Source organism: Trachymyrmex cornetzi, unplaced genomic scaffold (genome assembly GCF_001594075.2).
Source record: "Trachymyrmex cornetzi isolate Tcor2-1 unplaced genomic scaffold, Tcor1.1 scaffold16, whole genome shotgun sequence".
Lineage (NCBI taxonomy): Eukaryota > Metazoa > Arthropoda > Insecta > Hymenoptera > Formicidae > Trachymyrmex > Trachymyrmex cornetzi.
In genome coordinates, this window is record NW_017296201.1 from 1,097,513 (window position 1) to 1,111,984 (window position 14,472).

Consider the following 14,472-nt stretch of genomic DNA (forward strand, 5'->3'; position numbering starts at 1 on the left):
TACAAGCGACTTACTGTTAAAATAAGCGTAAGTTAAATTTTATTGTAAAATCTATCATTGTTACATAAAAGACTTCAGAATTTTTTAAACATGATTTTGGATTATTATAATTTAAATTGATAGTACATGAAATAAACTACAAATTTCAATTTTTTAAGATTTTTTTCCAAACAAGACAAAGTCTAAAATTATGACATAATCAGTGAAAAATGATACTAGAATTGACGTCGATTTCACTGTCATTTCTCACTGGGTAAGACTTCTTTAAGTCGTCTTTTAGACGCACAAAACGTCTTATGACCTGATTTTAGACACTTTTTGTTGTCTGGATTTTACTTCGATTATTTTCATAATTACAAGCACATATTTTATTATAGTCATATTTTACCTTACTTTTCAGTTTTATTTTGTACTTTATTTATGACTACATTGTAGTTAAAAGATATTTTAATTATCTACAAATATTTACACATTTTATATTAATTATGTATTTAAAAATAATATAGGAACTAAGGCTCAAATAATTTATAAAATTAATATACATAATAGAAATAGGGCTACGAGCCAAGCAAGGTCTTCACATTAAATTATAAAAACAAATAGTTAATTATAACATACATTTCGACCTCAGTTGGGTCATTATCAATGTTAACCTTAATAACAACATAAAAATTACATACTCATTTGAAAAACAATCTTAAATAAGACATTCAACACAACTTAAAAAGAATATAAATGTTTCATCAATTGTGTAAGTACCGTTTTAGATGGTTGTGAGAATTGCTCAATATCGAAATGTGAAAACGCAGAAATAGCCTTACTCGGTGTATGAACATGACAATGTAAATGAATAACAAACGCTTGGTGGTCGTCAACGTCGCTCTTGTAACATGATCATTAAAAAACGCAGTCTCATAAATTTGGAATTACAATAAATGATAAATAAATGATTTTATCATGATTATATTATTAGACTTACAAGTTTATAAACGTCATTTCTATAACTGGTTCTTCATAATTTCGAAGATATGTGTTTTATAATTTTATAAATTACTGTATTTCGTGATATACATTTATTTTTATGTTTGTTAAATTATTATTCATTAGGTCGTTTGTAATTACGATTTTAGATTTAACACTGATTTATTGTACTGGTTTATCATTTATTGTAATTCCAAACTTTTAAGACTGTGCTTTTTAATGGTCATGTTACAAGAACTGTTGACGACCATCAAGCGTTTGTTATTCATTTACATTGTCATGTTCATACACCGAATAAGGCTATTTCTGCGTTTTCACGTTTTGATATTGAGCAATTCTCACAACCGTCTAAAATGATTATAGGGACACTTACACAATCGATGAGAAACTTTTACATTCTTTTTAAGTTGTGTTGAACATCTTGTTTAAAATTGTTTTTCAAATGAATATGTAATTTTTATATTGTTATTAAGATTAACATTGATAATGACCCAATTGGAGTCGAAACGTATGTTATAATAATAACTATTTGTTTTTACAATAACTTAGCATGAAGACCTTGCTTGGCTCGTAGCCCTATTTTTATTATATTAATTTTATAAATTATATATTTTTTATTGTAACTGTTTTTTTCAAGATCAATTAAGGTATAATTGATATAATATTGTATCACATGCGTTAATTACTTGACAAAGATGTTTCAAATAATAAGATACAGGGTGGGCCATCTATTGGTACGTTTTTACAGAGTGGGCCATCTATTGGTACGTTTTTAAAAATGCGATCAAATGAGCATACATTGATATTTTTTATTAATTTTTTTTTTGTTGCGAAGCTAAAAATTTTTTCTATTAATATTTTCCTTTTGATTGGAAAAGGAATGTTGAAAGAAAATTAGTATGATAATCCAGTTAGGCCCAATTGAAGATAGATTGTGAGTTAGCTGAAACAGATTGTGAGTTAGCTTAAATTCATTTAAAATTCGGGTCATTTTATGCTCTCTCCTCTAGAGGGGGAGTATTCTTTAGTGGGGGCCATTCACAGATTGCTTCCCGCAACCTTCTTCGCTCACGGTGCTCATCGTTTTCAGTAACGGTGCATCTGTAAGGTATAACGTTACCAAGTCTTCCATTCTTCGTCTTCGTCACGATATTGTACGCGCGTGTATGAGTGGGTCACCGAAAATTTTAGAGTCGCTCTGTAAAGAACAGATTTGAACAATGTTGTTTTTAAATATAACAAGGTACGTTCATGAAAAATACGGGTATTAATTACAATCAATTGCGGCAATATTATTGGAATGTAATCGCGGATGTTCTACGAAATTCGTTGATAGTGAAAAAAGACCGTTTCCTTTTCGGACGAAGCGATTTCAATGCGTGAAAGTGAGTGCTTACTGAAAGAGTTCGAACAGCTTTCCACAATTTTCTTAAATTAATTGTACTTTATATTACAATATGTTAGAAATTTAATATCTTAGCATAATTGACAAATCGTCTTTTAAATTATTATGAAGTGATAATAAGTAAATGAGATTATTCTCTGAGCGACCTAAGGAAAATCTTTTTTGCGCGTATCTTTTGCGCTTGTTTAATTTAATCTCGTCTATGTACATTTGATGTATATTCTTAATTTTCTTTAATGTGTGATAATTTAAATTTTAATTAAATCTTTACAAATGAATTGTTTTCGAGTAAAATTTCTAAGTCACCTACTGCAGCTGATGCTCCGAATATTTACGCTTTCCCATTGCAATTTTTTGGGTCATCCGTCACGTGCATATTATACTTCTATAATAATTGTATTGATTCTTTTTAGCGGATATTATTTTCGGATAAACATACTTATGCTTTAAAGAGTAAAAATACACGAGTATGTATCTTATTCAAAATATTTATGTGATATTTAGATATCAATATATCCCTTTTATAGTAACAAATTTCTTCTCGATTTCTTACTCTTTCTTGTAGCAAAGTGATTTTCTAAGAAAGAGAAAATGAGAGTTGTAGTTAAATTGTTATACTCCGATCTGGTAGGGATCATGTAACTGTTTCCCTAAAATGGAAATGTGAGAAGTGACATTTTTATGTACGTATCACACATATAAAAAAATGTTCTCTTTTCACGTTTTCGCCTCAGGGAAAAAGTTGCATGATCACTATCCTGGTCAGTGAAAGTAAGTAACGTGTGGACAAAAAGATTTAGACATTTGGGAAAGATTGCGGCATTGTAACGCGCAATGATGGTATAATGATGGCAACAGCTGCAGCTCATTTACGTACAAAAACGTAGTGTAAAATAAAACAAACAATTAACTAATGAAATAATAATATAATTATTCACAATAACAATTAAGTATTTTTTATAATTTACGTTATAATTTACGTTTTTTCACTGATATTACGCTTCGCAATTTTACTTTAATGTTAGAAATATTGATACATACTTTGGAGGATTAAAGAAAGGTGGTAATGGGATTACAGAATGAAATCGCTACTACGAAATTGCGAGACGCGACATCGCTTATCGCAATCCTGCGAGCCTTTCCTTCAGAGGATCGTTCTTCGGACTTTCTGCAGCGATACGATCACATCCGCATGTCCTCATGCTTCGTCATCCTCGGAACTCGCGTCCTTGTCTGTTAGACCGTACGACGAAATACCGGGTCCGCAACCGATCCCAATCTTAGGCAATGCCTGGCGACTATTGCCGCTGATCGGCCAGTATCAAATCTCGGATGTCGGAAAGATCTCGCAGATGTTCTACGAAGAGTATGGCAAAATAGTGCGGCTAAGTGGTCTGATAGGCCGCCCCGATCTGCTTTTTGTCTACGACGCCGACGAGATCGAAAAGGTGTACCGGCAAGAGGGTCCTACGCCTTTCAGACCGTCCATGCCTTGCCTGGTGTACTATAAGAGTGTTGTACGCAAGGACTTTTTTGGCGAACTACCAGGAGTCGTAGGAGTGTAGGTCAACGATAATTGTCGATGAATAGTTTCGACTTAATTTATTAAAATATGCGGGATAAATATAAAACAAAAATGGAAGATTCTCTTTTTTAAGATACAATTTTTTTAGTAAAAATCATAATAATGATATTTTTAGAAATTGTAGCAATAAAAATAACTAATTCAATTATCAATAATTCTTCTTAAAATAAAATTTTTAGAAATTGTAGCAATAAAAATAACTAATTCAATTATCAATAATTCTTCTTAAAAAATTAAATAATTAACAAATTATATTCGTATTATTAATAGCAGAATATAATAATAAAAATAGTCAAATTAACGAACAATAATATTATATGATAAACTAAAACTATTTTAGTTTTTTATATTATTCTTTATTTTATACTGTCATATCAAAAGTCATATTCGTTACGTCAACGTCGAAGATGTTATTTCTTTCCTCGCAAAAAATTTTTACGCACTATTATTTCAATTTGATTAAAAGTTTCATGACGGGCTTACATTAACTTCCGTGTTTCGGAAATGTTTGTAACTCGGAAACAAGATCAACTAGAACAAGTGTCGATACAAACTCTTTAGTTATTTTTTTCTTGTGTCCTGAATTCATTTCCAAAGTAATGCCATGTTATGAAATATCTTGTATAATTTACTCTTAAATTATATAGAAAATTGTATAATACCTATATATAGAGTAGTGATGGAATTTTCGAGTTTCATGACTTTGATTTTTTAAATATGTCAGTAGTATTTCAATGAAAAGATCCGCACGATCGAAAAGAATGGTCCTTAATTCGTTTCGTTCGTTTATATGAGAACTTATCACACATTAACTTGATTTCTTTTATTAGACATGGTGAATCTTGGAAGGAATTTCGTACGCGCGTCCAGAAACCTGTTCTCCAGCCGAAAGCTATACGAAAATACATAACACCAATCGAAGTAGTTACGGAAGATTTTATAAATAGGTAAAAAAAAAAGAGTAAGGAATAAATTTAGGCCCGTATTCAGAACGCGCTTACAATGTTAACGTGCTAATATACTATACTTTACGTTACGCAGATTATAGAATTTTAGAGATAAAAGCGCACTTTTATCGATAAAAGCGTTGTGAATACGAGCCTTAATACACACACACATATATATATATATATATATATATATATATATGTATATATATATCAATCGAGAAGATTAAAGGAGACGACGATGAGTTGCCGGGCGATTTCGATAACGAGATACATAAATGGGCTTTGGAATGTTAGTTCTATCTTATGTAAATTATATTATTCGCTTATTTTATGTAAAGTATTAACACGTTGATTGCGCATTACACAAAACTTCTTCTCTTTTTACGCTGATAATGGCTACTTCATAAATTGTAATTAAGATATTTTATATAACTTACACATTTTTTTAATATTGACTATTTATGTCTATGAAATATTAATCTTTTTATTTTTATTTTCTTATAGCTACAGTTGTTTTATATTCAAAAACATTTAAAGTTTTATAAAAGTAAAAACTATATGTATAAATCATAGGGTGCATTCTGTTTCACGCACGATGTGCATAATGCATCTTTTATTCTTGTTTAACATTCGGTAAATAACAAGGATAAACGATGCATCATGCGCATCATGTGTGAAACGGAACTCAGCCATAATATTAATTAATATTATTCTAATTACTTTTGGAATTATTTGAAATAATTGGAAAAGAAGACTACTTAAAAATTAATGTAAACGGAACATTAAAGCTACTTTTTTTCTTTTTCACGTTATATCTATCTATAGAATTTTTTAAATTATACGTATGGCAAAATATAATTTGATTTTTATTAGTTTTTATTTGTTTTATGTATCATAACACGGTAGATATTTAGTTACAACATTTAACAAGCCTATAACATATGTTATAGCCTATTACATATAACACAATTTATTTCACAGAGAGAAAGGTAGAAAGGAAGAGAAACTACTATTAGTGTTGAAATTCTTTCCGGAAAGAAAACCCCTAGCGTTCTCGTTTTCATTATTGTGACTATTGGAACGTTCAATGACGATAATATGTATACTATGTACTATGAATTATACATTTGATTCAATCGAGCAGGTATTGGACGTGTGGCACTCGATGTCAGACTCGGCTGCTTGGGCGACGCTTTGTCGTCGAATTCTGAACCGCAAAAGATTATCGATGCTGCCAAATTCGCGCTGAGGAATGTTGCTTCGCTCGAGCTTAAAGCTCCGTATTGGAGATACATCCCAACGCCTCTCTGGAGTCGCTACGTACGCAATATGAATTATTTCATCGAGTAAGTTTAGAGAAACTAAATAGATAAGATAAAAAATCCAGTAAAAATATATGCATGTATAGATAGGGAATAAATTAAAAAAAAAAAACGATTGACAGAAACTTATACTGGAAAAATAAATTATGACTTTGAGGCAATTTTGAGAAACAAAGAAAACTAGAAAATAAATAAATTATTTATTTGAGATTTAGATAAATGAAAGCAAATTCTTTTTTGTTTCTTTCGGTATTTTGTTACATCACTTATACGAAGTAAAAAATTGAGGAGTAGAAAATAAGTGGAACACGGAAGGAGATCCATTTTAAATTACCTATTAAATAATAGACTACATTTATCCAGCTCGATTTAAAGTTATAACATCGATGTTATGAAACTAGCCAATCACAGTCATTCCATTCTTCAGAGGAATAGCTATGATTGGCCAGTTTCATAATATCGATGTTGTAACTTCGGCGTAAATTGAGTCATAGTTAAGTAAACGCTCAATGTTACATAAATTTTTTTCAATTTAATTTACTTTACAGATAATTTGGTAATGATTTATTTCTGCAACTCAACAATTAGTAATATTAGTAGATAATGTGTGATAATGTATGTATGTTTCATTTTAGGATATGCATGAAGTACATTGACGCTGCGATAGTCAGGCTTAAAAATAAGAATACCGTGGACGAGAGCGATTTGTCGCTGGTAGAACAAATTCTGGCCAAAGAAACAGATCCTAAGATAGCTTATATTTTTGCTCTCGATCTGATATTGGTTGGCATTGACACGGCAAGTCCTAGAATATAACTACTAATCGTATTACTTTTATTTAAAAAATTTACAATTAATTACTATTAATCCTTAAGTAGGGACATTTACAAAATTACACAGCGATTGAAGTGACTCTGGAGCTTCTCTCCCCTGAGGAAGCTAATTTTGGATCGTTCGATCCGTCTTTTATTCATAGTACTTACTATGACTCCTTTCGGCGGGTTGGAAGTAGTTCATCTAAGGGATTAAAAGGAAGAGGAAATGGCTCTAACTCCACGCGCCTACTTAAGCATTAATTAAATGTGTAACAATATTATATATAAATTAAAAGTACACAAAAAGAATATTTTTGTTGAAATATATAAAAATTAGGTCAGATCATACGGATCCAAAAATAATTACTTTGGATTATTAGAATAATTATGTAGAACGCTGAAACATATCTATAAATGCAGCAAAAAGCTTGAGCATTCTGACAACTTCCTTGAACGTCTGATATAATTATTTTGATAGTCCAATACAGGGCCGCATTAATTGCCATTTTGCATCCCTGGACTGAAATATTTCGATTACCCTTTTAAAACATACACAGGGTGAAGAAAAAGTCCAAGAAAACAAAGCATTTTTTTCAGAAAAATTATATCTCCGTGTATATTATATATTATAGATATCGATGGCAGTGTGTTCGATATTATATCAATTAGCAACTAGACCAGAAGAACAGGAGAAGATACATCAAGAACTATTGCAAATACTGCCAGATCCATCCGTTTCTCTCACAACGAGCCATTTGGATCAAGCAATCTATATGAAAGCTTTCATCCGCGAAGTATTTAGGTAATATTAATCATCATAGCATTAATAAACTCTGATAATAAAATTAACTTACTAAACAATTAATTTAATTTTTTACTTGTGTTAATGATGACCTGATTACTTTCGTAAATTAATGGATCTCATATGCGCTGCATTTCAGAGTATACTCCACTGTTATCGGAAACGGAAGAACATTGCAAAACGACACCATCATTTGCGGCTATAAAATTCCTAAAGGAGTATATAGCACATCTTATTTTTAATTTTTATATTTCCCTACCATATCTTTTATGATGTTTATATAATTTATCATGCTTAATGTACAATTATTTACAAACATTATCTGTATATCTATATCAAAATAAGGTGCTTTTCTTAAAACAATTTTGTAGTCCTACAAGTAAAATTCCATTATATCTATACACAGATAAAATAATTTTACTGACGTACTTAAAAATTCAGCTAGATATAAATCTGAAATAATTTTATTGAACTATTTCAATAATTATTTAGGATATTGCTAGAATGTCAAAATTGTTTATAATGTTGCTCATTACGTGTATGAGGGTCTTACATGATTATTTTGGTAATCCAATAAAATCATTTAGATCTGTATCTATAATATATTTTTAAATACGCCAGCAAAACCGTTCTTTCGTGTATATAATATTTAGTAAAATTACGATATTAATGTTGTAAATAATTTCATTCATGGCTGATTCATAGCAGACGTCGAGTAGATATTAGGCGAGTTAATCTAAAATAAAATTATTTTAGATTCAAGTTGTATTTCCAACCCTTGTCACCGGTAATATGGAGGAATATGTTGCGGACGCGAAGACGTTTAAGCCTTCAAGGTGGCTCAAAGAGTCCGATAACGAAAATCTGCATCCATTTGCGTCGTTACCGTACGGTTACGGAGCACGAATGTGCTTGGGAAGACGATTCGCGGATCTCGAGATGCAAGTGCTCCTCGCGAAGGTATAGTATACAGTGTTTTATTATATGTATCACTTTAGTTAAGTTTATAAAAATTTGTGCTAACAAATTTTTTTAAAAAGCGAATATACTGTTGTAACGATATTATTTTCAGCTCCTGAGATCGTATAAACTGGAGTATCATCACCAGCCATTAAAATACAAAGTCACCTTTATGTACGCGCCTGATGGAGAACTTAAATTTAAATTTATAAAAAGATAGTATCTCTAACAAGTACAATATTGCAAAATAAATTCAAAGCAAACAAAACGAAAAAAAGTATCTCAAAATTTACAAGTAGTAATAAAAAAAAAAAATTAATTGCTATATATATATTGTAGTAGTCATATATTAATGTCAGATTATAGAACATTAGAATAAAACGTTTATAATTTATAGTCTAGTATCGTGTATATAAAAAAAAGATAAAAAACATAAACCACTGTCAAATTTTAAACCCTATTCTACAATGTGTCTCTTTATTTGCTGTTTCTTGCTTTTTTCCCCTTTGCAACCTTTTTATCGTTTTATCGACAATTGTATTTCTTGCTACGTATTTCTTGTTTCTTTCGAAATTCGTTAACTTTTATCTCCGGTGACGTAAAACAAAAAACCGGATAAGAAGCAAAAAGATAAGATTTAAAAAATAGCGAAAAACAAGAAACAGAAAACAAAAAGCACACTGTAGAATAGATTTTAGAGGCACTTAGGACAGTTATTAGAGCCATTAAGCCCATTCTACAATTGCGTAAGTGTAGTTGTAAATAGTTGTAGTTGTAAGAATTGATCAATCGCTGTCGAATACAAGAAGAATATTCAACTGTGATTGGTCAATTCTTACAACTACAGTCACTTACAACTACGCTTACGTAATTGTAGAATAGGCTTTAGCATTACACAAAAAGTGTGTATCCTTTCTTTTCCCTCCTTCTTCCCTCTCTCCCGTGGAAAGTTGTAAACCCATGAACGATTCCACATAAATTTACAACTTTTTATGCTTTTCACACATGGCAAGAGCAAAGGGGTGGCACCCAGTCGGACACGGCTCAATTGGACACGAGCCACTCACAGCGCTTGAGACTACAAAGCTTCTAAGCACCGGTCGCTGTGATTGGTGGTGTCCAATCGAGACGTGGTTAATCGGGATCACCCCCATCGGTGGACACAAGGCTTAAGAGGAACTCTATAGTGCGTTATTTTTACATGGTACTGTGACTCAAATAGCGTATTCGATTTTCTGATTCGACCCGTCTCCGTGTCGATAGTCTGTTCTGTTTAGCTGCAAAAGAAGAGCTAAATTGTGTAAGAAATGCAGCTGTAAAAAGAACAGACTGTTGACTCAGAGTCGGGTCGAGTCAGTGATCGAATACGCTATAAATTTGAGTTGGGAAACCAATCAAGGGGAAACCAAAAGAACTCTATAGTGCTTGCGTCCACTGGCATCGCAGTATTTCTGGTGGTTATGACAGGTTTCCTAACCTCAATTATCAATAATTCTCAATAATAATTATCAATAATTAATAGTCTTCAATTAATATCTCGGTTCGCAGGGCGGAGCGAAGCTTTTCTTAGCCAGATTCGTTCGTTTTGGATAAAAACGCGCCGAATGAACTTAATTTCATCGATTTCTGAGGTGATGAGGTTAAAGTAGACAATTTCAGATTTTTATCAAATATTTACTACAAATTTTATCTAGCAAAAAAATTACAGATCTGATGTGACAGAATATATAACGTTGTGGGCAAAAAATGAAGTTTATAAAACATGGCAGATTGATGACAGACTTAACTTTTTATTTGCTGCATAATTTAACGCAGGTATCACTCCTCTGCCGCTATTCTGTTGTGTTATGACCGATCGCAGTGTTAGATTATGTTAGAAGTTAGAATGTCAGTAAAACATAATTAAGCTTAATACTTTGACTATCAAGCTGATTTCGGTATTTAACCCTCCAGCACCATCCTGAAATTTTCGATAGTTTACACTCCGAGCCGTTGAGAGAAACAGCATATATCTTTTATATCTAATATATTATAATATCTTGCGTAATTTCTAATGTTTTTTAAATGTATTAAATCCTGAGTAAAATTATTTTTAATTAAGTTAATAAAATCATGATAAGTAGATGATGGAGTTTAATGCTCGTATAAAATACCAGATTACGTTTTATTCTTTTGTTGAGATAACTTTATTTCATTTCTCTATCTTTTTATGTGTCACCCAATATTTCAATTTATTAGCAAAATTAAAGAAAAGAAATGGTATTTTTCAGATATATCTCGCTGTATTCTTATTATTTGTTGGACAGTTCTTGATGTAATTTGCTGTTAGGCTATAAATACAATTGCGATCAAACATAATGACTTGGAATGTTCTTAAATGTTTTGGATCGTCAAGAAGTATTTTACGAAACAGGTGTGATATCTAATTATGTATTTTATAATATATCTAATAATGTAATATGAATCCCAAATTGTTTCTTTTTTTTTTAGTAAATTTATTTTGTTTTACTTTGCTATATTTTTTATCTTATATAGATGGACTCGTAAAAGTTTTTCTTAAAAATTTTTATGTAATATTTTTTAGGATTTCTGTATAAATTTAAGAATTTTTTACAATTTCTATTTAATTTTGTAATTTCATAAAAATTGTTCAGACTTTTATAAATTGGAACACTTCTGAAATGCTGAGAAAGTTTATATCTTTCTTAGAATTCCTTATATATGTAATTATGAAATATATGTTAATTATGAAATATAATAAAATTTTTCAATTTATAATTTCTGAAGAAAACGTAAAATCTGAAAAAGTTCAAAATATATTGTTAAAAATCTTTTTAAATTTAAAATATAAAAAATTTTTTTTAATGGTACGTCACAAGAATTTTCCATTAAAGGAATATCAATGTCTTATTTAGCTCAGGTTATATAAGTATATAAAAGTATCTGTATATAAGAAAATAAGGATTGATTACTTATTGCAGATTATCGGAATGTATCTATAAAATCGTCAAACCAATGTCGACAGTGGATCCTAAGGATGTTGAACACCACTCTGACTTAAAAAATGACTGGTGGAGTGAGAACAGCCAGATGATTGACCTTCATTTATATGCTCCGTTCAGAATAAAGTTTGTGAGGGATGGATTAGCAAATGCCGGAGTCCAAATGCAGAATGCAGTTCTTCCATTGGAAGGAGTCAAGATTGTGGATGTTGGTTGTGGCGGAGGTATATTGACTGAACGTTTAGCTAGAATAGGAGCAAAAGTAACCGGAATAGATGCATCGGCAGATTTAATAAATATTGCAAAAGAGCATGCAAAATTGGATCCTAATATATCAGAGAGAGTGAACTATATTCAAACAACTGTAGAAGATTTCTCTCAAAAGGAGAGGGAATCGTACGATGCTGTTGTGGCGTCTGAGGTCTTGGAGCATGTAGCAAATGCGCAACTATTTTTAAAGGTATACAGCATGTCCTAAAAATAAATGGTTAAACTTTGATATCATATTCTACTGTCCCTAAGGATGAAAAAAGGCGATATAAATATAGATCCAAAAACTTTCCCTTTTTTAAGATATAAACACTCTGTTTATTTCAAAAGTTTACATGAACAGATATCACATGAAGTAAATATGGTGATAGAGCAAGTGATACTGTCATTGAAGGCAGCTTATCGACTATCGTAGATAGAAACAAAAATTAGTTTCTATCTAAACGTTGCATAGTTAAAATATCTCAAAAAGGAAGAACTTCCAGATCTTTATATGACTTTTTTTTATCCTTAAGGACAGTAGAATGTAATACTAAAGTTTGTCCACCCATTTCTGAAGCACCCTGTACATTACGATAAAGGTTATAAAAATTATTAAATATAGACATAAAATTAAATATATTTTATGAATATTCTTTATAGAAATGTGTGGAAATTTTGAAACCTGGAGGATCAATTTTTATAACAACAGAAAATAGAACTGTAGCATCTTGGTTGCTTGTTATTGTAGCAGCAGAATACATTTTCAAAAAAGTACCTCTTGGTACTCATGAATGGAATAAATTTATCACACCACACGAGGTTCAACATATATTGGATGGTTGTAAGTTTTATCTCCGCTATTATCTAATGAAAACGATCAAAACATTATCAAAAAGACATTTAATTTTATAAAGATATCTGTATGATTAAACCAATTTTGTAAATAATTGCCATGTAAGCGTTTTTACATTGTGTCATAATTGTTTAAACTTTTTTTGAAAGATGGATGCAGAACGAGATTAATTCATGGATTAAAAATTAACCCATTGTTAAAACAGTGGTCTTGGTCATCATGTACAGCAACTTTTTATGGCCTTCATGCAATCAAGCAAAAAGAAACTAGCATATTTAAAATAAATTTAATATAAGAAATGTTTTGTGAGATAACGTATTTAAATAAAACTGAAGGTTTGATACAACCAATTTTAGATTTAAGAAATTTTCAGATTGTCAAATTTCCGCATAAGTATCAAACATGCCTTTAGGATGCTCGGCACTTATCTTGTCAACAACTGTTTAAAAATTAAATATTGTATTGATTTTGTTTCTGTTTAAATTTTTATGCTGAGCGTCTACCTGCAGTCTTTATCAAACTTTTGACAGAGAAAGGATTGATACATATTAATATTTTTATATTTTTTACATAACTTTTTCACAGTCCAATCTTCATATTTCGCGCTCTAGAAAATACTTATCAATAGCTGCGTTTAGCAAAAGAAACTAATCAGTTAGTGCTTAGTAATTCTTTAATATAATTGGTTACTGCACTTAGATCCAGCGAAAAACTGAAGGCAAGAACCAATCATGTGAAAGAATCACTAAACGCTAGAAACTGATTAGTTTTCTCTGCTAAACGCAGCCAATCCTAATAGTCACGTGGTTTACAGTGCTAATTTTAGAAATATGTGAGATAAAAAACACAGTACACGTCTGACGTACTGTGTCCTTGTTATAATCACAAGTTAGTATATCTACCTTAAGGTAAGTATTTATACGTAATCCACTTTAAATTTCATTAAAAATATATTCATTTTGTGTGTGTAAAAACAAATATTGGAAAATTATAAATCATTGATTTATTATATTTTGTAGAAATGAATTCAAATATGTTATTCTTTCTTTCTTTCTTTGTTTCCGTTTATCTTCATTTTATTTAATCCAATATGTACCGTAAAATGTAGTGTACGGTTTGCTTTTTATATATCGTTAGTATTCAATTCAAAATTATAAAATTTCAAAATTATTTAAATTTATTTAAATGTCTTCTAAATTTGTGTTACTCATTGTGTAGAGTCATCTGTATTTTACATGCGAATATGTGTAAAATCTGAAAAATTTCTCATAATTTCACATAATTACTTACAAATTTTAACCATTAAAACATTTTTACTAGGGAAGTGTCGATGTAAGATAATCAAAGAGTAAAATGTATGAAGTATATTCTACATTTTATATAAGATAATATTTCTTATGTTACATCATATGATTTCTACTTTATATTATAGATACAGTCACATTGCACATGTGTTAAAATAGCTATACTAAAGCTGGAAATAAACACTTTTCTGTTTTTCTAACACGGTAAAAAATTTTTCATCCACGAATATATGTCAATATA

At 30.4% G+C, this 14,472-nt stretch overlaps 2 protein-coding genes across 3 annotated transcripts; both read left to right on the forward strand.

Moving 5' to 3' along the window:
• Positions 1-2,086: 2,086 nt before the first annotated feature.
• On the forward strand, positions 2,087-9,078 carry Cyp301a1 (Probable cytochrome P450 301a1, mitochondrial). Its single transcript, XM_018503650.1, has 10 exons — positions 2,087-2,224; positions 3,465-3,947; positions 4,802-4,918; positions 5,134-5,210; positions 6,066-6,267; positions 6,879-7,041; positions 7,691-7,860; positions 8,000-8,078; positions 8,617-8,820; positions 8,933-9,078. Exons 1-10 carry the CDS (start codon positions 2,202-2,204, stop codon positions 9,038-9,040), a joined length of 1,626 nt encoding a protein of 541 aa, XP_018359152.1. The 5' UTR covers positions 2,087-2,201; the 3' UTR covers positions 9,041-9,078.
• A 1,056-nt stretch (positions 9,079-10,134) lies between these two features.
• LOC108758634 (ubiquinone biosynthesis O-methyltransferase, mitochondrial) lies at positions 10,135-13,270 on the forward strand. Of its 2 annotated transcripts, none has more exons than XM_018503671.1 (7): positions 10,135-10,287; positions 10,369-10,451; positions 10,529-10,635; positions 11,091-11,233; positions 11,802-12,282; positions 12,735-12,915; positions 13,077-13,270. In XM_018503671.1, the coding sequence occupies exons 4-7, from the start codon at positions 11,178-11,180 to the stop codon at positions 13,220-13,222; spliced, it is 864 nt and encodes a 287-aa protein (XP_018359173.1). In that variant the 5' UTR covers positions 10,135-10,287; positions 10,369-10,451; positions 10,529-10,635; positions 11,091-11,177; the 3' UTR covers positions 13,223-13,270. The 2 variants fall into 2 exon arrangements, with proteins under 2 accessions (XP_018359173.1, XP_018359174.1); XM_018503672.1 differs by having other exon boundaries at positions 10,135-10,274.
• Positions 13,271-14,472: the final 1,202 nt, after the last annotated feature.

Coding starts and splice junctions, on each gene's coding strand:
- Cyp301a1 (XM_018503650.1), top strand. CDS start 2,202: ATGTTGTTTTTAAATATAACAAG. Junction 3,948..4,801: donor CTACCAGGAGTCGTAGGAGT/GTAGGTCAACGA, acceptor TTCTTTTATTAG/ACATGGTGAATCTTGGAAGG. Junction 6,268..6,878: donor AATATGAATTATTTCATCGA/GTAAGTTTAGAG, acceptor GTTTCATTTTAG/GATATGCATGAAGTACATTG.
- LOC108758634 (XM_018503671.1), top strand. CDS start 11,178: ATGACTTGGAATGTTCTTAAATGTTTTGGATCGTCAAGAAGTATTTTA. Junction 11,234..11,801: donor AGAAGTATTTTACGAAACAG/GTGTGATATCTA, acceptor TACTTATTGCAG/ATTATCGGAATGTATCTATA. Junction 12,916..13,076: donor TCAACATATATTGGATGGTT/GTAAGTTTTATC, acceptor TTTTTTTGAAAG/ATGGATGCAGAACGAGATTA.